The sequence below is a fragment of the Mustela putorius genome, unplaced genomic scaffold (genome assembly GCF_011764305.1).
Source record: "Mustela putorius furo isolate JIRA1106 unplaced genomic scaffold, ASM1176430v1.1 tig00000450_pilon_pilon_pilon, whole genome shotgun sequence".
Taxonomy (NCBI): Eukaryota; Metazoa; Chordata; class Mammalia; order Carnivora; family Mustelidae; genus Mustela; species Mustela putorius.
This window is the reverse complement of record NW_025421385.1, coordinates 23,190,243-23,213,276: the sequence shown is the minus strand read 5'-3', so window position 1 is coordinate 23,213,276 and position 23,034 is coordinate 23,190,243. Positions and strand designations below refer to the sequence as shown.

Genomic DNA, 23,034 nt, shown 5'->3' with positions numbered 1-23,034 from the left:
GTCCTTTGCATACAGATTGAGCTCATTTCTAAGAATCTTAAACATATTGTGTATTTCACGTGATCTGGTAAGTACAGCTGAGCTTCTGAGCCAAAGAATTTCTGTGTGCTCTCTGCTTCCTAATCCAAAGAGACCAACTTGTAAAATGTTAAATATGTTTTCAAACTGTGCTTTCCCCACCTTTTGGTAATCTGTATGGGAAACTTTACTTCAGGAGGAATTGGCTTTCACCCCAGTTTTTGTGCAGTGCTGTTCTGTAGAAGATAACTTCATTTTTTGGTTCATTCTTGTAATTTTACTGTGTAAACAATAAATAAAATTCTTTAACCAGGACCAGTGGACGTGGTGTACATTAAACTGGCTGAAGGCAGAAAGGACAGGAAGGGTGGGGGGAGTGGGAGGGCTTAGGCCAGGCAAGGACCATTGCTTACTTCCATTACTGGTTTGCACCACTAAGGTCACCTCAGATACTAGCACTTTCCTCTCAAGTACCTAAGAAACGATTCCCAGGTGGAGGTGAAGGCTGTGGGATTGCTGGGATTTGAAAACAGGATGAGCAGACCTCAGAAGAAATGCATAGCTGCTCTGTTTTGTTTTGTGTTTGTCATGGAATGGAAGGATTGTTCAGCAGCAGTCCGTCACTTTCTTCTCATTGCTTCACTTTCCTTCCTGCCGAAACCATGTAAGGAAAGGACACACAGCCAGAATGATCCCATGTGTTTTGCTTTGTCCCTGCCCAGCCTGTGGCAGTGGGGCCCATGGACTAAAAGTGATACTGTCTAGAGCTGAACTGCAGAGAATTGAGGCCATGGGGCAGGAGCATAACATGTGACTGAAGTGTGGATCACAGCATGGCGTACCCTTTAGGTCATCTCTACGCTGAGATTATTTTCAGAGGTCTCTCACTGATGAAAAGCAAGTTAGAAATTGTCATAGTATGTATTCTGGGATGTAGCCCTTAGACGATAATAATTTTCTCCAAATGAAAGGATAATTTTATGGCTATTGCAAGAGTAGAATCTGCCTGTAGAATCTTACCTCATCTCATGACCTCTACTGGGAAATTCTTGTGTAACTCAAGGGCCAGGACAGTGTCGGTCCCTATCTGTAGGCCCTAGGTCCTATTCCCTCACTCCTTGAGGCTTTCACTGCATGGTGTTTGGGCTCTGGAGCCGGACCCCTTGAGTTCCAGCCCTGGATCCTCCACTCGCATCATGTGGTCTTGAACAGGTTTCCTCTAGCTTCAGTTTTCTCATCTGTAAAATGGGGGATAATTTTACTCCCATTGTTAGATTAGTGTTTCATATGTAATAAGCACTCAATAAATATTAGCTTTTTGTTATGATGAGTGATTCCTTGCTGGCATCTTCCCTGGTTTCTGCCACTAGCACTCAGTCTCCAGTAATGACCTTGTTATTGCCAAAGCTCATGGACACACTTCCATCTCCTCCTCTTTTTATGTTTTTCAGTGGTAACTGCTCTCTCCTTCTTGAAGTACTGTGTTCTTACGGTCCTGATCACCACACTCCCCTCCTGTGTGGTGGTCGTGTTCATTCTCTTGTTTGGTCCTTTTCTCTACCGGACCTCATGTCATGACTTCAAGGAAAACTCAGATTTCCTCTTCCTTTTTCTCTCTAGGTGAACTCATCCACTCCAATGACTTTGGTTACTTGGTTGCTCATTCTCTAGGTCTTAGTCCTTCTTTATTTTCCAGTCTGTCTTCGCTCCATCCAAACAACCCATTATTTTCTCTCATGGTACCCTGTTGTTTTCCTTCAGAGCCCTTTTCAGTTTGTAATTATGTATTATTTGTTCATTATAATTAATGTCTGTCCCTCACTTCCCCTTCACTCCACAAAATCATAATGAGGCCAGGGACTTTGTCTTTTCATTAGTGTTTGTATGCCCCATGCATGGAAGGACCTCAGTAAACACCTGTCTGCCTACTGTGTGTATGTGGCCCTTCCGCTTCTTCCTCCGTGGCGCCAGCCCTGGCGGCTCTGGTGAGGCTGAGCAGAGAGGCTGGACCTTTGTTGTTCTTCCTTCTACTCCCTGCCAACCTAGATCTACCCTCTACGTCAGAGGAAACCTTACGGAATTGTGCCATTTCCCTTTCACCTTCCAAACACAGGAGCCTCAAAGTTAATGATCTGAAGACTAAAGGAAGCACTAGGTGCTTGTTGCTGGGAAGCACTTAGGATGGAACATCCTGGGTGGTTTGCTCAAATCCCTAAGTGAAAGGAATTCAGGACTTGATGTAGAGCATTTATACCTGACAACAAAATACAACAAACCAAACAAAACAGCTCTTAGTTCATCAAACATTTGTGACTTGGAGGGTTTTCTCCCTTTCAGCGTTTCCATTAGTGTGATTACAAGTTTAATGAAAGAATATTTGTGCCCAGTCTTGTGTGAGGAGTTCCACGGGAGACCACAGTGCCGTACACTCCCGCAAGTATGTTGCTGCCACAGGGGCCATTTCAGAACCAACACTTCACAGGTTTATTTATGAAGTGCCAGGAGTGGACTTAATAGCATAACAAGGAGTTCAAAGATGCCAAAAGGAATAGTTAGACTCTGAAATAAACCCTTTGCATCCCACACTGGTTTAGGGAGCAACTATGTTGTATTTTTCAGTAAAATGAATATATCTATTACTAAGCAACCACCTTTCCTCTGAGTAGATGGTCCAGCCCATCTTCTCTTCTTCTGGGGAGAGCTCTGTTCACTAACACTGACTATAACCTAGCATGTACACACCTAACTAGGAATATTCAGGATGGTTTCCCTGACTTGTTCTTTCTTACGTACTGACAGAATTGGTCAGCGTAGTTAAGTTTATCTGTCACGCTGCCCTGTTTACTGGGTCTTCATAGACACAGTTCTTAGTATCTAGACTTCAGACATGAAAAATTGAAATAGTCAAATGGTATCTTAATGCAATAGTTTTTTTTCTTGTATAGCATTCATTATTCAGAATATTGGAGTGGCTTTCTGACAGATTTCTTCATTTGCTCATTTCCTGATTTTTGAAAATTCATTTTAGGGAAGGATAACTGACCACAGTTTGGTTCAGTGGGAATATAGAATTATTTTTAATACTCTTACTGGATGCTATCCCACATTGGTTTCCTTATTGGATAGCATTTTTATTTTTTGGACTTGATGCTCTGGGCTTGAGTGGAAACTGATATGTCACTGTCGGCCTTACTTTCTGCTTATAGCTTGTTACTCTAGAGTCAGAAGAGCATAAGCTTTCATCCAAGTTATGACATTGTGGCATATTCTAGATATTCTTTGCTCACTGTCTGTTGGTATTACTTTCGATAGTTTTGTGAACATTGTTGCTGGTCCAGTGGCCCAGGCATATTCCCATGATTGATAGAAATAACCTTTTAAGACCATATGTTTCTTAGCCATTTTTTCCATAATTTATTTTTATGTCTTGAGGCTCCCAAAATGCTCTTTCTCTTGAAATCAGGGTTGACCCAGAACAGGTTTTAAGAGCTTCATAATACAGCCTCTTCACTTGCAAACGTGTTGAGTCCCTATCCTCTGTGGTTTCCACATCAAAGTTTCTTTGGGGCCAGGAGGATCACTGCTTGCTTGCCCTGCCAACCTTGTAACACTGGAGGATGACAGTAACCGGCACAAACACAGTCAGTCATTGAAAAGCACTTGCAAAGTGCCTGATGACATACATCAAGGGAGGTAGGAAACAGGCACAGAAAAGCCTTTCTTGCTAGGTGTGTCTGTTGCATTATTTACTTGATGTGATTAGAAACCTCTGATTACAATTATTAACACTTTACATTATTACTTTTTGACATTATTAATACTTTACATTATTAATACTTGGAATTTTATAATCAACAATTTTAAATTACCAATTAATAAACATAGAAGTTAGAGAGAGAACACATATGGATAACACATGCAGAAGTGCGTACCAATATTTTTAAAATTAGTTTTTGGGTTTATCAGTCAGGATTAGGTTTGGCTATGTATAATAGAAAAACCGAATTTAATAGTGAATTATTTTCATGTAAAAGAAGTCTAGGGCTGATATAGGCATTCTAAGAAGTGATTGAGGATTCATCTCTGAGATTCTGTTCCATCACTGCCAGTGGTTTTCATTCTCAGGGTTCCCTCGTGGTTCAGTTAGGTATAGAAGGAAAAAAGAAATGCAGAACAAAAGGAACTGTCTCTCATCTGAGTCAGCTACTTTTATTTTGTTTGCTTGTTTTTTAAAAGATTTTTTATTTATTTATTAGAGAAAGAACATGCTGGGGCTGGGGGTGGGGGGCGGAGAGAAGCAGGCTCTCCTCCGAGAAGGGAGCCCAATATGGGGCTCGATCCCAGAACCCTGGGATCATGACCTAAGCCGAAGGCAGATGCTTAACCAAATGAGCTACCCAGGTGCCCCCTCCTCCTGTATTTGTCCACTGCAGCATGAGTATGATTTCTAATAAAACAAATAGTATCTACATTTCGAACTTCTAATTGCTTCTGAAGTTTAAGGCAGACAACTTAACTTTTGAAAATCTGATACTTCATTACGGTGTATTTGCTTTGACTTTCAATGCTGAAGGTAGATTTCTTTGGAGATGAAGAACCTAGGAAAAGAGTCTGTTTAACACTGGACTTCCTGAACTGTATTGCAGGTGTTCACTTTATTTAGCGTGGTTTATTTCAAAAGAGAAAATGAAAGAGGAGTTCATTTCAAGAAATGAGTCTTTGTATCAGGCATCTTGAGCATTGATAAGGAGAACTGGTTGTTAACACTTCCAAGTTGTCTTCTTATATGAACACATATGAGTTCATATTTTTATGTATTTTCCTTCCAAGAAATATTTTAATAATCATTACTACACATAGTACTGCATAAAACAGAACTGTCAGGAAGAATGACAGAAAAACTAGAAGGCTTTTTTAATGTGCAAATGGTATCTGAATATTAAACTTTTTTTTTCTATATTTAGACCTCATATATAGATAAAGTAAAACCTGTTTCGCTATAGTAAGAATACTGCACTGTAGCTTAAATTGGTGTTTTTTTAAATGATGCCTTTGCCAAGTTCTTTTGGCAGCTGCTCTAGACTGAAAGTACTAGAAATTGATTACTTGCAAGTTGTTGCTAATAGTTTCTTTTTTTATGCAGCCCTTGTCACCCAGCCCAGGCCGGGGTCCCTATAAAATGTTAGTATCTGCGGTGACTATGTGGGGGACCTGTTGCCCAAGTAGAGTGAGCTGGCTCTAATTTACTCCTGGACGTCTGCATTCTTTTCCCCATCTGTCCACAAATAGCGTCACAGCAAATTAATGTAATTTTCTGATTGATGTAAAGGGTAACCAAAGAAAGCTTGTTGTGTTTGGTGGCCAAAATACCACACAGTGCGAGCAGAGTAGAACTGCTGGCCCATTTTATAGCACTCTAATTGATAATTATTTCTCAAAGAGCACATTATTTGGCTGTGTGGCAACAATTCAGTATTATTCCAGAGGCACTGGACGTGTAGGTGCATGTGAACACTGTAGTAAATATATGCCTTCTTTTGCCAAGAATGGAAGTAGGTTATCCAAGAAGAAAGGGGAGGGAAAAGAAAATATCAATTTCCTATGTACCAGAACAGGCCTGGCTTAAATCAGTTCATTAAAGAACTGTAGAGCATGAAATCTTGTAAAGTTTTTGTATTTAGTAGTAGAGGCTTTTGGTTTATTTTTAATAAGCTAAAAAATTAACTCTCTTCTGGAAACTTGGAGGAAAAAATATATATATGTAATTTTTTTTCTCTCCCAAGTTTCCAGAAGAGAGTTAATTTTCTAGCTTATAAAAATATGCGCATGTGTTTGCTTTGGTTCACGGGCACTGCCTAGTCCATCTTCTTTTCTGCAGATATAAAGCTGCTAAATACTTTCAGAGGAATGAAGAAAATGAGTAAGGGAGAGCTAAAATGGCAAGAGGGAATCCTAGGTTTCAGGATTTTTATTCTGGATAATCCTGGGTAACAGGATGACCTGTAATAATGACAGATTCACTGTTGGAAGGAGAAAGGCCTGACAGCATTTCCATCGGGGTTAAATTTGGAGCAGCCCATAGACAAGTGTAGGGAACCTAAGGAGAGGCTCTTTCCTCCAAGAATCACCAGGGGCTCCGAAATGGAGCTCTGGACCCTGTGGAAACTCCACAGATGTTACCTAGAGGACTGTTTCGCTGTGGGGCCATCGGTTGTCAGGGAGGTGGGGAGGGCGGACTTGACGTGTCCTGCTCCGGGTCTGGTCGAGGAAGGCAGGGAGGGTGAAGGGCACTCAGCCCAGCTCTTCACAAGCAAACAGCAGCGTCGAGAAACAGCTGAGAAGGATGATGACCTGATGCGGGAGAAACCCTGCAGTGTGATTGGGTCTGGGGAGCTGCTCTTTTATTAATGGTCTGTTTTTCCTAAAGCCTTATGGGTCCTCAGCAGAACCGGATCAGAATACTCGAAATGCCGGAGCTGTGCATGTCTGCCTCTCCTACCTGTGACTTCGTTTTCCTTCTTCCTCCCCTTGTCTGGTGCTCCTTCTCCTTTACGTAGGGGTAGAGAAGGAGGTTAGCTACGGGCGAATGGCCGAGTTGCTTCTTTGCATTGACTCCACTGGTCGTGAGACTGTTGGGTCAGAAGCCAAGGAATCGCTTACTCACGCCCCGCACAGCAAGCACACAAGCAGCTGCCGATGTTGCGTCCGCTTCCTCTTTGTCCCAGAGTCCCACAGGAGTGACACAGATGCGCCCAGGTTCCTGCCGTGCATGTGGCCAGTTCTGTTAACAGGAGGGGAACCCTGAGTTTGGGGATCCTATAGTCTTTCCTAATGGACAGTAAGTATATCTGTATGTGGCTCTGTTGCTCTGGAGGAAAACTCACTGTCTTTCAGGATTATTCACTGTGCAAATGCACACATGCTAGAAATACAATCCAGAACACAGGGCCATTAGTACTTGGCTTGCGAGACACGCAGAAACACCAGAGACTCCTGGAGAATTGTGTCTCATCTTGGATTTATTAACCCTATAAGAAACTTGTGGGACTTCTGTTTCTGTCCACAAATTAACATCAGGACTCAGCTATCTTTCTCTCTTGGGAAGACTACTGAGGTCACAGCTGTTTGAAAGAACCTGATGAACTTGTTTCTGGAGAAAACTTAATACTGGGTGATACTGCTCCGCATAATGCCTCAGAGAGTTGGAAGTGCATTATTTGAAGCTGCCTTTGAACCTGAAAATAGCTCAGCAACATCTGTCCTTGTGTATTTTTCTTCCCTTGTCTTAATTTGAAGGGATCAATCTCAGTGACCCCTGTACATACAATGATTTGTTTTGCTTTAGGGGAAGATCTAGAACCTGGTCGTGCTATGAGCTCACACACATATTATTAGCAAACGAATGACTTGACTAAGGGAAGAGAATTGGAAACTTCAGGGAGCCCTCGTAATGGGCTCCAGGAAGTTGAGGAGAAAAATCTGTGGACTAAACTGGCCACGCCAGACTCAACCCAGGAGGCTGTTATGAGGCTAAGAAAGGGTCCTGTGTCCTCAGGAATGGCCTTGGAATCACAGACAGCTGGTATTCAGGGAGCCCTGTGACCCTGCTGGGTGAAGTGTGGGCTCACCCCCTGACTCTCCACCATACTCAGTCTATTATGGGCCTATCCTTGCCAGTTAATATTATCCCTCCTGCGCTTTGGGTGATAGACGCTGTATTACTGATGCTTCTGTTTCCAGTGTTTTAAGTGCTTTCAAGCTCACCTCCACACATGAAGTACGTATTAATACAAAAGGACTGTGTGGTCCTTTCATGGCCTTTAGAAAAACTGTGACTTACCCCATGTACATTCAGCCTTTTTTTTTTTTTTAAGATTTTATTTATTTGACAGAGATGACAAATAGGCACAGAGGCAGGAAGAGAGAGAGAGAGAGAGAGAGAGTGAGAGAGGAGGAAGCAGGCTCCCTGCTGAGCAGAGAGCCCAATATGGGGCTCCATCCCAGGACCCGGAGATCATGACCTGAGCCGAAGGCAGAGGCTTAACCCACTGAGCCACCCAGGCGCCCACATTCAGCCTTTTCATTCCTAATGGTTGGGAGAGTAATGCTGATACTAACTTGTACATTTAGCAACATCTTAGATTTTGAGTCAAATGCGTGAATGTCTAAATATTTTTCCCCCCAGAGCAGTGGAATGAATGCCTGGTTCCTTAGATGATGGAAGTGTTCTCTCCTTATTTGCTCCTTTTTTGTGGGCTTTTGAGCTGTGTGGTGCTTACCTGTATGTGTCGCTGGCACCCAGCAGTGTCTGGAAGGAGTAGTTGATTCACTTGGTGTTTAGCAATATCATTACATCGGTCATCAGCCCCTTCTGCATCCTGTGGTTTTAAACAAGAAGAAATCTTGCAAGACCAGTACACCGAAATGCTGCACATGCAGGTGAGGTTAGAGGGTAGAGAAAGCTGTTCCTCAGGAGGCTCCTTTTCAGCTGAATTTCATTAGGGTGTGGAAGGGAGAGAGGAGAGTACTGTAGGCCTGAGTCATTTTTCAGAACTGACTGCTGTGCTCTTTGTTCCTGCAAAGAGAAAGTCCATCCGTTGTTTTCTTTGCAGTAGCCAACAGAGGTAACTCTGCTGTGTGGCATTGACTTTTTTTGTCTTCGGCTTTTTACCATTATCATCTTGATTTCTGATGATTGTTAGAATAATGAATGTTGACATTTGGAAGATAGCTTGCTTCCAGATGTATACACACTTGTCTGTTTTGAAAATCTGAGCCCAAACTTTCTCCTTCCCTAGATGGAAAATGTGCCTCTACCCCTCCCAGTCTTTCCAGGGTGTGGGCCTGTGCCCACACGCTGGCCTATATTTCAGAGCTACCCAGAAGAAATCAGTTGCCCCTGAAATCACAAGACAGGAATGGTTTTTCTGAGCCATGACATCTAAAGAGCTGGAAACAGTTGTGTTTGTATGTGTGACGCTAAAGCCAGTGAGTTTCACGTGAAGGAAGGGATCGTAAACTAAGAACAGAAAAGCAGTTTTCCTGGATTTCAGATGACAGACTGCTCAAGCTGTCTAACTCACCCACTTAGCACCTGCACAGCCATCCCTTTAATGTGCTTGCGTGCCTAGTCAGTGATTGCTGTTTCTGCAGGGTTTTTTTGCCAAAGGACAAATAATAAAATAGCGTGCACATCCAGCCTTAAAGCAGTGTTCTACCAGTTTTTGATTGAGGTTAAACAGAAGCATCCTGATCATGCTGTCAGTTGGCAGGCAAAAAACACATTTTAAAATTCACTAGATTTAAAGAAAGCTAATCTTTTTTGGCTCTGTAATAAACTAATTATATGTTTAAAATAGTATAGAGTTGGGTCCCTGTTTCAGATTAAGCCTCGTAATGGCAAGGTCAGGACAAAGCAGACATTTGCTTGGCTTTGCCCGATGTCTCTGGCTTGAGGCCCCATAGCTTGGTGCCAGCTGTTTGAGGGCCTGAATTAGTCTGCCAAGGATGCCCAGGTAATACTGACCAGGCTCAACTTACAGGTTAGTACTCTCTGAGCACAGACGCCAGCAGACATGCCACTGAGGAAGGCCTGGATACTTAATAGCTTATGGCAGTACTCATGCTTGGTTGTTCCCTAAAAGTGGTGATCCCAGGTCAGGCTAGGACATGCTTATAGTGTCTCTTTTGGGCTATATCTGAGAAGAAAGGTGTCATTTCTGAAGATGATCTGGTTTCAACAAAACTCACTTCATGGCTGGTCATTTTTTCAACTCTACCTTGCTTTCATAATCCTAGGGACCATGTGCAGAAACGTAAAGATGGGAACATGTAGTTCAGTAAAATAGATTTTCTTTCTTGTTCCTTCGTGTTCCTTGGTCACCAGTGAGTGGTGCCTCTCTCCTTAGGCAGTCTGGTGACATCAGAGGGAAACACGTGGTAGAGTGGTGAGAGCTTCACTTTGGCTTTAGCCTCGGGCTCAGCTACTAGCACCACCACCTACCAGACAAGTTACTTAACTTTTCTGTACCTTCATTTCCTCCTGACTGACGGGCTTGTCGTGAAAATGAAATTGAGATCAGATTTGTCCAGCACAGAGCTTTAGCCCTGGTTGATATCAAATACATTAAGTTCTTTCAGATTACAGGTGAAATAGACTCTTAGGTTGGATTTTCCGTGTTCTTGTTTTTCTTTGGATGTGCGTTGAAGATTTAGTACCAGAATGTGTGATCTGTGGTTGTGAGTATGCGTCTGAGGGCTCTGGGCCAACTTCATCGCCAAGTAAGGAGGCCCCATAGCATTCCAAGACAGGTAGGGAGTCAGCTCTTCTCCCTGGATGGACGTGGGGCCTCTGTGCCAAGCCCTTGCCCCACCACATAGCTCACACACTGTCATTTTGCCCTTCTTAGCATCTCTTATTATAGAGAACCTTAAGTCTACTAATTAGACTGCCGTCTTGTTTTTGGAAATTGGATTGTATAATTGAAGTTAATACCCAAGGGAGAGACTTGCTGCTTCACATTTTACAATGGATGCTTGCTTCCGCCTTCACTTACGTGAGGATTGCTTACTGAGCTTATGTTTCATAACATTTCAAAGTATAATTCAGGTTTGTTTTGTGGCTGCTGCCCCCTTCCCACCAATTCATCGATTAAACAGATGTTTTTTGAGCACCTACTATATACCAGGCCCCATGCTAGATGCTAAAGCTATAATGTGGTACTGGTTGTAAAGAGTTTGATGTGTGTTGGTTTAGACAGACTTCTCTTCCTCAAATTTTAAGATAAGGCAGACTGAATTTGGTTGGGTGGGCCGATGGATGGACTGGTGAGTGGGTGGGTGGAAGGTACTTCCCGGGCTTTGTGCTCCCTGCATCTCATCCATTCCATTGGCGTGGTAATGCAGACCTCGGGGCTGATGTTGTTTCTGGGTATTACTGTTATACCTTAAGGCTGGGTGATTGAAGTTTGTCTCAGCTTGGAGCCCACTTACTAGCCGATTGAGTTCAGGCACTCCCGTGTCTCTCTGGTCCTTTGTTTCTTTCACTGTGAAGTGAAAGAAACTTGTTAGAAACTTGAAGTTAAAGGTACTTGTTACTAGATGGGTTTCACAGCCCTCTCCATTTTTCCCAGCTTACTTTGTACTGAACTTCCTGCTCTGATCACGTACATAATGGCACGAGAGGGATTAAACTCTGATGTATTCCCGAATTATGGTTGTGTATTTCCAATGCCCTTTTATTCTGTTTCCACCCACAACAAATTTTCAGACTGGAAAAATTTGCGGCCTTATTTTTTTTTAAATCGAAGTGAAAATTATGTTAATAGTAAAACTATTTCTGTTCTACTTTGTTCTACTTGGCAGAGTCTGTTCTGCAGCTTCATGGCTTTTAACTCTTTGAAGCATCCATTCCTTGTGGCCGGTCGTGCATGGTCTTACCAAGGAATGTACATAGTACATAGTATGTGCTTGCCAAGCCCCTCATGGGAAAGGGAAGTGGATTCAGTAACATCGGGGAAGAAGTTTGGGGGAAGAGAGCAGGGGCTGCCAAATGCTTTAGCCGGCTTTCTGGGGACTGTCATTCTGTTGACTGCATGCCTTGAGCTGCTTCTCCCTCAGTCTGGGGAGGACCTACGGGGGTTGGAAGCTGGAGGGTTTGTGGGGAGGGACAGGGTGCTGCAGGGAGTGGGTGTGGGCAGAGGTTGCAAAGCTGCCAGGGTTCTCTTTGTGCCGGAAGTGCAGGTTTGGCTGTAGGGAATGGAATGTTCCCTCTTGCCCTCCAAGAACAGAAACAGCTGTGGAAGAGCTTGAAAAGAAGATTACTGAATGAAAAAAAATTAATATGAAAATAAAACCCACATAGAAACCCCAACAAAACTGCGGTGGAGTGGTAGTTGTCTTTTTCATGCTCTTCAAGAGAACTTTCTTCCTATCTAGGATTTCTTTTTCACAGGGCAGGGGCGGGGGGCGGGCAGGACATATTGTCTGCCCAGTCCTTCCTCTTCTAAGAAAGCCTCATGTGTCTCATTTTGCTTGGATAGAGAATGCGTTCATTATGCTGATTATCAGATGATTGTTACTGTATTCCTTATTTTTTTTTTAAGATTGATTGATTGATTTGCTAGAGAAAGAGCAGGAACACACAGAGGGAGAAGCAGATTCCCTACTGAGCAGGGATCCCAACACGAAGCTTGATCCCAAAACCCTGGGATCATGACCTGAGATGAAGGCAGTTAACCGACTGAGCCACCCTGGCACCTCTATTTTATTCCTTCTAATGAGATACCAGGACCTGTCACTTACTGCATGAAAACTTGAAACAAATGTTAGCTTTCAAAGAGATCTCTGTGGGTAGAGGATTATTGTTAGCAAATTCAACAGAAACCTTGTTTCTAGCTGGAAATTTAATCCTTCATCCAAGATCCTGACAATATTTATTTTAGAACATCGTCTTTCAAAAATAAGTCCCTTAATGGTTTAAACTTAGTGTTTTAGACAAGAGTAAGAGTAGAGCTAGCCTGGAACTTGTCTCACACATCAAGGTCGATTGTGCAATCCTTTATGTGAATGTTTATTTAAGTTTTCTTCCCAGTCTGAAAGGCTTGCTTGGCTATTACAGCTGGTATTCCATATTGTCAGAAATAATAACTCTTTCTGATTTCTGATTTCTAGTCTGATGTCTGATTTCTGTCATACTTTCTGTTCTTGCTGTTGAATGACAAGATAGCCCCAGAGAAGACAAAATCTAGTGGAAGAAGATAAGCCTGCTAAAACCTAGCCTCTCCCAGTATCTGATGGGAAGGGCCAGCCTCACACTTCCCCCCTCAGATGGCGGCACTGCTTGGTTCCTTACAGCGTCCACCCAGGATCCTTGCACTGACTGTAATGCTGTAGTGGTTTAAACAGTTGTGGAATGAGAAGGAATGAGAAACAGAGTATGTGATTGTTATTTTTGAGGCTGAATATGTCCTCAGGGAAGTTCATTAAGTAATACTTTGCTGTATTCTCAACAGTGGGAGCTAGTTAGTACCTCACGATTGGAGTATGGCTTTTTCAGGAGAAATTTTTACCCAGGCTGTCTTTTCGGCATTTTGCTTGAAGGATAGTTTGTGAAAGGGATTGTACGAGATTGCATGCTACTTCTGGGAGGCTCCTGAAAATTACAGGGATCAGTTACTGGCCCAGCTCATCCTTTCCTCAGCCTGTATCAATTCTTAGTTTTGTGCATGTCCACCTGGCTTCTTTTCTGTCCATGCCTGTCTGTGCTGGGTGGAGAAGTGGCACAGGACAGAAAGAGAAGACTATTGCAAGGTCCGGGACCTTTCACCCTCTCCCTTGCCGTTTTTTTTTTTTTTTTTTTTTTTTAAGAAAAAAGATACCTGGATCCCAGTGGTCTGAACACTTAGTCTGTTTTACTCTGTACCTATAATCCCAGCTTGAATCTCTAGCCCTGGCTCTTGCCCTTCTTTTCTAAATGGGGGGATCTTGGACTTAGACAACATCAACTGTGCTGTGCTGCCAGGTTCGGGAAGACTAGGGATCATTAGGTTGGACTTAGAGTCTCAGTCAGTGGAAGTTCCAGTGATTCTCAGCTCTAATTGCACATTAGAATAATCTGGGGAGCTTTAAAAATGTACCTCTACCCCAGCCTTACCCATACTGATTGAATCAGGAGCTCTAGGAGTGGGGAAGGAGTATGTAAAGCCTCCCCAGGTGATTCTAATGGGCAGCCAGGGGGAGGAATTAATCCTTAAGAGAAGTCAGGGCCTTGTCCAGAGAACTGCCTTGAAAAGAGCCTGTCATTATAAATCAAAGGCGGCTTTCCAGGCCCTCTCCTGAAGCTGTATCTTCGAGTTACTCTGCAGTGGCACACAACGCCCTGCGTCTCCCCCTGATTTGTGGTTTCCATCGGGCTTTTCACATGACCTTTATCATCGACTGCCCAGGAGATGCATGTATTAGAATTCAGGCATTTGGCAGCCTCATTCTGAATTGTCATTGCCCGCAAGTCAGAGCAGTGAGACCTATTTGAAATGCTGGTCCTGTGTGCAAGGTAGATGAGTACTGTGTCTGAAGGCAAACCTCTGCAAATTGTCCCACTGAAATCCCTTAGAAGGACAGGTGGGTGTCTACAGGCTGCCCGGTGGGAAGCAGTGGGTCTGGCTTAGCAGCTGACAGCCGTGACCCTCCTTTTGCTACTTTTGAGACCTCACCAAAAAAAGAGGGAGAGGGAAGGGTTGTCTTCGTAGAAAGGAGGGTGGGCAGGAGCCTTTAAGAGTTAAATTACACAACTCCCTTTTTATTTTTAAAGTCAGTGGATTCCTTGTTGCCGTTGCTGAGAAAGATAAATTGATACCACATGTTGCTTCCAGACAAAACCCTCTCTGTGTTCCAGGGGAAGCACATGCAGCTGGCGTCTGGGTTAGTGGACAGTCCCCACAAGGTAAACATGGGTTGGAAGAGGCTGGAGTGGACATAGGGTAGCAACAGTTAGGAAATTACCGGTCACTCCCGACTGACAGGGCACCTTTGAAATACTTTTAAGAGTTTGAAATCTTTTCCTGGAAGCCGCCCTCTCACCTTTTGGCTTAAATTATACGATGCTCGGAAAACAGTAAGTGAATGTTTCTGATGTCACTGCTTCCGTATGTGGGACCTGACAGTGGAGAGCCTCTTTGTACTTGGCACTCCAGTGGGTACTAAGCATGTGTAATTTCATTTAACCTTCCTGAGGATCCTGGAGTTAGGCAGAGAGGGTAATTTTATCCTCATTTTATGAAAGGGGCAGCGAGGTTAACTTAGTTGCCCAAGGTCACTGGACAAATGTCAGAGCGGGGATTCCAGCCCAGACCTGACAGACGTCAAAGCTTGTAGTCTTCCTTCAGCATCCTGCTGCCCGCCCACAACCCCTCCCCCCACACTGGCCACCTTAAACTGCATGTGTGAATTACCCACTTTGTAAATTATCACTGGAGACTACTCGCTCATTTCAGGCAGCTTCTCTCTGACACCTCGTCTCATCTCTTTGGGGTCCATCTGTCTTGACAACCAGTTGGCATATGTGTAGTGACCGTGTGCATTATAATATTAGCAAGAAATGTGTCTACAGTAAAAAACTGTCCTTCAGGATAGCAGGAAAAGTAACAGATTCTGATAAGTGCAGTCATCTTTATGCTAATTTCTTTGAGGAGGGCCAAGCAAAGAAATCTCTAGGCTGTGGCCCCCAGTCAGCATGACTGTGAAATGGGAGTCCCTTGTGCGCCCTCCTTCACACATCTGCGAATACCTGCTTGAAGGATTAGGCCACTAAATGCAGATGCAATCACACAGAATGCAGGTTTGCTCTAGTTCTTTTACTTTTTAACTACATCTGAAGCATTTCTGCCCAGGACAGGGCTTGCTTGGGTGTAAATCATTTTGTAAAAGAGCATTGACATAAAATGGGATAAAAAGTATTCTTATCTCTGCTCTCTCTTCAGACATGTATTAGAGGTGCTTTAAGGAATTTCTAAATCTTTGGGCCAGGTTGGAGAAAAACTGGCGTATTTGTCCCTGACACTCAAGTTTCTTCCTAGAAGATGTTTGCTTGCCTTTAATTCATCAGTGTCTAGATTTCTTAGGAGTGGACTTAAATAACCAGAACTCTTCACATGATTTTGGGTTGAGATTGTAGTAGCTTCTTGGCTCCTTCAGTAAGTAAATGTGATGACAGAATGGCCGGCGCTCATGTCCTGTTTGTTGGTATTTACCTTACCACTTCAGCATTGATGAAGACATATCCTTGGTGCTTCAGCCAATTAACAATGGCCTGCCTTGTGAGGTATTTCAAAGTGTGTATAAGAAAAACCAGTCTAGTCCTGTCGAACCCGTCCTTTTTTACTTTGGCTCCCAATCCCCAAACTAATGTAAAATCTTAGAAATATGTGTGAATTGGAAAACCATAGAATATTTTTAATGGTGGTTTTATAGTTTAAAATACACATAGTACGATGGAAACTAATTTACAGACCCTAATGTAGAGATCTTAAATGATAGCTCATAAGAAGATTTTACAGTTGGCTTGTCTGTTTTTATAAATCCCACTTCTGTTTCTGGGGACTGCGTGAGGGAGTGGTGCTTTATAACCTTACGGAAATCATATCACCATTAACTTTTGTTACCAGGGAAGGTGTGGGGAAACATTACAGTTCTGACATTTTATTTGACATTTATTTATTTACCTTTTCCTGCTTCCAAAATTTAGGTAGGGGAACTAGTGATTAGAATCATGACCTGTGAGGACAACCAGAATACACTCCTAGCATCTGACCTTGTTAGGGTGAGGGGCATTTGGACGGGAAATGGACAGAGGGGCCTTCTTCATTGGCCTTCTGTCAGTGGCCTATCTTCACATTATGGATTTTGTAAGTGGAAAGCTGACCAGCCTGTATGGGTAGAGGCTGCTGAAATAGGGAACTGTCACGATGGTGGTGGCAGTTTTTGTGTTGTCTTAGTAATGTAACTGGAAAAACAGGTAACATGCCTTAGGGCATGCATTCGGCTGCTGTTAACCTCTAAAACAGGAGTTGAGCAAAGACTAGAGACTGAAGCTAATAACCTATTTAAGAAGTCAGGTTTTATTTCAGTATCTAAGGGCAGTTAACGTTGGTTTGTATAGTGGCCACTGTGCTCTTCCTAGAGTGAATGCTGCTAAAGCCATTTAGAGAACAAGTATGGACATGGGCAGTGTGAGCCTTAATTTACAGATGGATTCTTCTGAAAGAACTTCCTTAAAAAAAATTTAGGAAAGACCCATCAAATTAGTATCCCTACTTCATAAACAAAGTTATAGTAATAAAGTTGTGTGTTTTCTTTTTTTCTTTGTTGGGAAGGACTATTTTTTTTTTTTTTTTTTTTAAAGAGAGAAAGAGAGCAGGGGCTTGGGGAGCAGAGGGAGAGAGAATTCTAAGCAGGCACCACACCCAGCGCAGAACCCAGACACAGGGCTCATGTCACAACCCTGAGATCCTGACCTGAGCTGAAATCAAGAGTCTTGTTGCTTAACTGACTGAACTACCCAAGCACCCTCAAAAGGAAGCTTTTTCTCTGAGCAGAATAAATTTGTGCCTTTTTTTAAATTAAAGATTTTATTCATTTATTTGACAGACAGAGGTCACAAGTAGGTAGAGAGGCAGGCAGAGAGAGAGAGGGAAGCAGGCTCCCCTCTGAGCAGAGAGCCTGACGTGGGTCTCGATCCCAGGACCCTGGGATCATGACCTGAGCCGAAGGCAGAGGCTTTAACCCACTGAGCCACCCAGGCGCCCCTAAATTTGTGCCTCTTATATCCTTCTTTCTTAAAGGTTTCTTTAAGTGTTGGCACAAATAGCTCAAACAATGACTTCAAAATAATTTGATGACAAAGCTGTGGAAAGTTATAATAAAAGCTTTGGAGTTTGGAAAACAAATTTCACTTGGAGTTATATGGAGACTGGCTGCATGACCTTGAGTAAGTTACTTAATATCTCCGCCTGAGCTTTCATATTTCTGACGAGAGCACTGATACCAACTTTGCAGGTTTATTATGAGGACTAGAGCCATGGATCTGAAAGTTATGGCCCAGTAATTGGCAGTGTTCTAATCAGGCAGGCTCTCATTTCTTATCCCTTGAGATCAGGGACCTGGGTCCTGACACCCTGCAGTTCTGGCCCTAGCTGTGAGTGTTCTAGCCCCTTTACCACATCCCCTTAGAGTGGCTTAATTTCTGTCTCCAAATTTTAACCAATTGTAGCTTGTAATTTCACGAAATTATTCACATACATTGAGGTTTGGAGTTGTAGTAATAGATGATTCATTAGAATCATTAGAAAATTCACATAGGGCATCTTGGAGTTCTATAAAGTGTTGCTTTTTTTTTTCCTCAACCAAAAATACATTTAAAAAAATATATATATATGTATATGTGTGTATATACACACACATGCGCATGCGCGTGCACGCACACACACACATTCTTGGGTCACCTGGATGGCACAGTTAAATGTCCAACCATTGATTTTGGCTCAGGTCATGATTTCAGGGTCCTGGGATTGAGCCCTTTGCTGGGCTCAGTACTCAGTGGGGCGTCTGCTTGAGATTCTCTCTCTCTCCCTCTCACCCTCCCCACACTTGGGTTTTCTCTCTAAAATAAATAATATCTTTTTAAAAATATGTCCCTAGGTGCTTTTAATTTTTTAATATTTTTTTAAAGATTTTATTTATTTGGCAGCAGGAGCACACACACACACGTGTGCGCACATATGAGCAGGGGGAGGGTCAGAAGGACAGGGATAAGCAGACTCTGTGCTGAGCAGGGAGCCCGAAATGGGGGCTCAATCCCGGGACACTGAGATCATGACCTGAACCGAAGGCAGATGCTCAACCGACTGAGCCACCCAGGTGCCCCTCCTAAGTGCTTTTTAAGTGGGGCAAGGGTAACACATAAGATTGGACATTGTTAATCCTAGGTGTTGGTATGAACTCTTTCCAAAATCTAGAGCAAAGTGGGCTGGCCAAGGTTGCACATGGCTCCCATGGAGTTTGAGAACCTTCCTGTTTTTTCACCAAGAAGTTCATGTTTAAGTTTTTTATTTAATAGATCTAGTCATCTGAGTACTCAGATGGTAGAACCACCTTGCACTTGCCTGCTTTTTGAACTCTTACAGTGAATTTTAAGAGCATACTTCGTATCTGATGTATAAAGTATTTTGTTTTTTAAAGAAACGTGATTTCTGAACCATTAGCAGAGATGCCATTATTCTTTCAAAAGCCGTAAGAGTAAAGGCGAATCAGAGTATATAGTCTCCAGAGCAACATTTGTCTCATCAGATCCTCAGCGTGTTCCCCCCTTTTTTTCTCTCAAATGTGTCTTTATGGCCATCACGGAAATGCCAACATACAGCTCATGGCTGTAAATGCTCATTGTCCAACCAGAGCTGTAGGCCCTCCTTGCATGGGAACTTACACATGGGAAACACTGAGTATTTTGGGTTATTTACTTATGGTAAAATCCCGCTGACTTTCTGTGTTTTACAAAACATTCTGGGAGAACACATGTATTTGCATTTTCTACATAAATACAGTTGGCGATTGCCAATTTTTTAAAAACTATGGTAACTTTTAGGATTGTTTGTATTTAATATACAGCATCAAGCAATACCTTTTGTCCTTAACTTGCAAATAAAAACTCATCTGGCCTGTAGGTGCTGTTGCAGATGGGGGGATGCGATGCCATCAGCTCCTCTCTTTGACTGCACATGAGGCATTTTATGGGTTAGAATGAGCTCTGTCATCACGGACTCTGTGTTTTATAATAGCAGTGAGAACACCCTGACTTGGTAGCATGACCGGTTCCTGAAGTATATTATCCTGTATCATTCTTACATCATCCCTGTCAGGGAGGGATAGTTTGGATGTTATTATGGCTATAATGAAGGTAGAGAAGTAAAGTTGTTGCAGACAGATTAAATGATTTGCTCGCGGTCACATGGTTGATCAGTGACGGAGATAGGACTGAATCTGGGTCATCTCAGCCAACCAGGCTTATCTACTAAGCCAAGAGGAGCATTTTGCAAGATGGCTGCAGTTGTTAGGATTTTGAAGATATTTTACCCTCCTTCTTTTTTTTTTTTTTTTTAAATCCTTTAATATAGAATAGTTTTAGGTTTACAGAAAAGTTGCAAAACTAGTACAGGGAGTTCTCATATACCCAACATCAAATTTCCCTTTTTGTTAACATCTTATCTTTATCTAAAGTTAGTTTGGTACATTTGTCACAACTAATGAACTAATATTGATATATTATCATTAACATATTTATGATTAACATAATAATCATTGATTAATGATTAACATATTAATCAGTTATTATGTTCATTAACTAAGCATATTTTATTCAGATTTCCTTCCTTTTTACCTAACATTCTTTTTCTGCCCAGCATCCCATCCAAGGTACACATTACATTTAATCATCATTCTTCCTTAGGTTCCTCATGGGTCTGACTGTTTGGAGGAGTACTGAACAGGCAGGCATTTTTTTTTAATGTCCCTTCATTGGAACTTGTCTGATGTTTTTCTCATAATTAGACTGTGGTGATGGGCTTTAGAAGAAAGACTACAAAAATAGAGTGCCATTTTCTTCACGTCAAGAATGTGTATTATCGGGGCTCCTGGGTGGCTCAGTTGGTTAAGCAACTGCCTTCAGCTCAGGTCATGATCCCAGAGTCCTGGGATCAAGTCCCACGTCCAGCTCCCAGCTCCATGGGGAGTCTGCTTCTCCTTCTGACCCCCCCTCTCATGTTTTCTCACTCTATTTCTCTCTCAAATAAATAAAGAAAATTAAAAAAAAAAAAAGAATGCGTATTATCAGCATGACTTAGCCATATTAATGCTGACCTTGATCACCTGAGACAGTGTTTGCGTCTCCACTGTAAAGTTATCTTTTCCCTTCCTTTCCATACTCTTTGGAAGGAAGTTACTGTGCTCAGACCATTGCCTTGAGGGGGGAGTATCTATATAAATTATTTGGAATTGTTCTGAATGGAAGATTTGCCTATTTCTATCAACTCTGCAAATCCTGCTCTACCATTTTTTTTTCTCATGCCTGTTGGACAGGTGTGAAATTGTGGCAGGAAGAGGTGGAGTCGTAGAAAGTATCCGTAACAATTCACACCAGTTCTGAGTTTATCGACGTGGTTAAGAAAAGGTAGATGCTGCCTTTACTGTAGTGGAGGAGAGAATAAAATGAGCTCCAAGTGATTGATTACCCGTAGGGAGCCAGGGAGGTTTGTTGCAAAGTGCAGGGAGAGAGTGCTATGGTAATAAAAGTATGAACTTCAGTATAGGAAATAGAATTATAGAAATTTAGGAATTTGGGGAAAACAACATCATTGAGCTTATACTATTCCAGCTTCTCCTGGGTATGAAACCATCTCCCACCTCCTAAATACCACACTTGGCCATTTACAGTGTTGTCATTGAATTCCAAACTGGATGTGGGTATCTCATCCAAATGTTTGTCTTTTATTCTCTTTAATCTCCAAAATTAAGGTGTGCCCCCACCCCAAAACAAGTCTGATTAACTGCCTCTTCTGGGTGCCTAAGCTTTGGGCCATTTTGTCTCATGTCCTGTGTTTTCCTTTCTCTCTGCAGAACTCGATCCGACACAACCTATCATTGCACAGCCGGTTCATGCGGGTCCAGAATGAGGGGACCGGCAAGAGCTCTTGGTGGATCATCAACCCTGATGGGGGAAAGAGTGGAAAGGCACCCCGGCGGCGGGCTGTGTCCATGGACAACAGCAACAAGTATACCAAGAGCCGTGGCCGCGCAGCCAAGAAGAAGGCAGCCCTGCAGACAGCCCCTGAGTCTGCTGATGACAGTCCCTCCCAGCTCTCCAAGTGGCCAGGCAGCCCCACGTCACGCAGCAGCGACGAGCTGGATGCGTGGACGGACTTCCGCTCGCGCACCAATTCCAACGCCAGCACTGTCAGCGGCCGCCTGTCACCCATCTTGGCAAGCACAGAGTTGGATGACGTCCAGGATGATGATGCACCGCTCTCCCCGATGATCTACAGCTCAGCTAGCCTCTCACCCTCTGTGAGTAAGCCATGCACCGTGGAGCTACCACGGCTGACCGACATGGCGGGCACTATGAATCTGAATGACGGGCTGTCTGACAACCTCATGGATGACCTGCTGGATGACATCACGCTCCCATCGTCCCAGCCATCACCCACTGGAGGGCTCATGCAGCGAAGCTCTAGCTTCCCGTACACCACCAAGGGCTCCGGCCTGGCTTCTCCAACTGGCTCCTTTAACAGCACGGTGTTTGGACCCTCATCTCTGAATTCCCTGCGCCAGTCTCCCATGCAGACCATCCAAGAGAACAAGCCAGCTACTTTCTCGTCCATGTCACACTATGGCAACCAGACACTCCAGGACCTGCTCACTTCAGACTCCCTCAGCCACAGCGATGTCATGATGACCCAGTCAGACCCCTTGATGTCTCAGGCCAGCACCGCTGTGTCTGCCCAGAACTCCCGCCGGAACGTGATGCTTCGAAATGACCCAATGATGTCCTTTGCCGCCCAGCCTAACCAGGGGAGTTTAGTCAATCAGAACTTGCTCCACCACCAGCACCAAACCCAGGGCGCTCTCGGTGGCAGCCGTGCCTTGTCGAATTCTGTCAGCAACATGGGCTTGAGCGACTCCAGCAGCCTTGGGTCAGTTAAACACCAGCAACAGTCTCCTGTCAGCCAGTCTATGCAAACCCTCTCGGACTCTCTCTCAGGCTCCTCCTTGTACTCTGCGAGTGCAAACCTTCCCGTCATGGGCCATGAGAAGTTCCCCAGCGACTTGGACCTGGACATGTTCAATGGGAGCTTGGAATGTGACATGGAGTCCATTATCCGTAGCGAACTCATGGATGCTGATGGGTTGGATTTTAATTTTGATTCCCTCATGTCCACACAGAATGTTGTTGGTTTGAACGTGGGGAACTTCACTGGTGCTAAGCAGGCCTCATCTCAGAGCTGGGTGCCAGGCTGAAGAATCACTGAGGAAAGGGGAAGTGGGCAAAGCAGGTCAGTGCCCAGTGCTATGGCATTTGATAACAAAGTGGGGGTGACGGGGGAGGCTGACTTTTATTTACTTTGAACTTTACTCCACCCTGAGAAGTTGAGAACCATGGAGCACTGGTACACAGTAACGTGGCTCCCGACCGTTTCATCTCCCAAGTCAGACAGAGCCATCAGGTGCCCCTCCCCACAATTTGCTGACAGCTCAGGAATTTTACTGCCAGTAAAGAGAACATGCACACATTTAGAGATTTCATTCTCCTTTGTATCTAGTCATTCTGTCTTACTCATGACACAGGTCTCCCTGCTTGATGGATGGATGAGGGTAGAATGGAAGGGGAGGAAGGGGGACCTTAGATCCCAGGAACGTCAAAGTTAAGGACCCAGCCAGAGGACCCATCGTCCCAGAGGACATTCTTAGCCT

General features: G+C 43.5%; 1 protein-coding gene across 1 annotated transcript in view; it reads left to right on the top strand.

Moving 5' to 3' along the window:
• Window positions 1-23,034, top strand: part of FOXO3 (forkhead box O3) — a 124,921-nt gene that overhangs the window by 84,942 nt on the left and 16,945 nt on the right. The window contains exon 3 of the mRNA XM_045080234.1: window positions 21,184-22,616. Within this exon, the coding sequence (XP_044936169.1) occupies window positions 21,184-22,581 (1,398 nt within the window). The 3' untranslated portion in view covers window positions 22,582-22,616. The remainder of the gene's footprint in view (window positions 1-21,183; window positions 22,617-23,034) is intronic.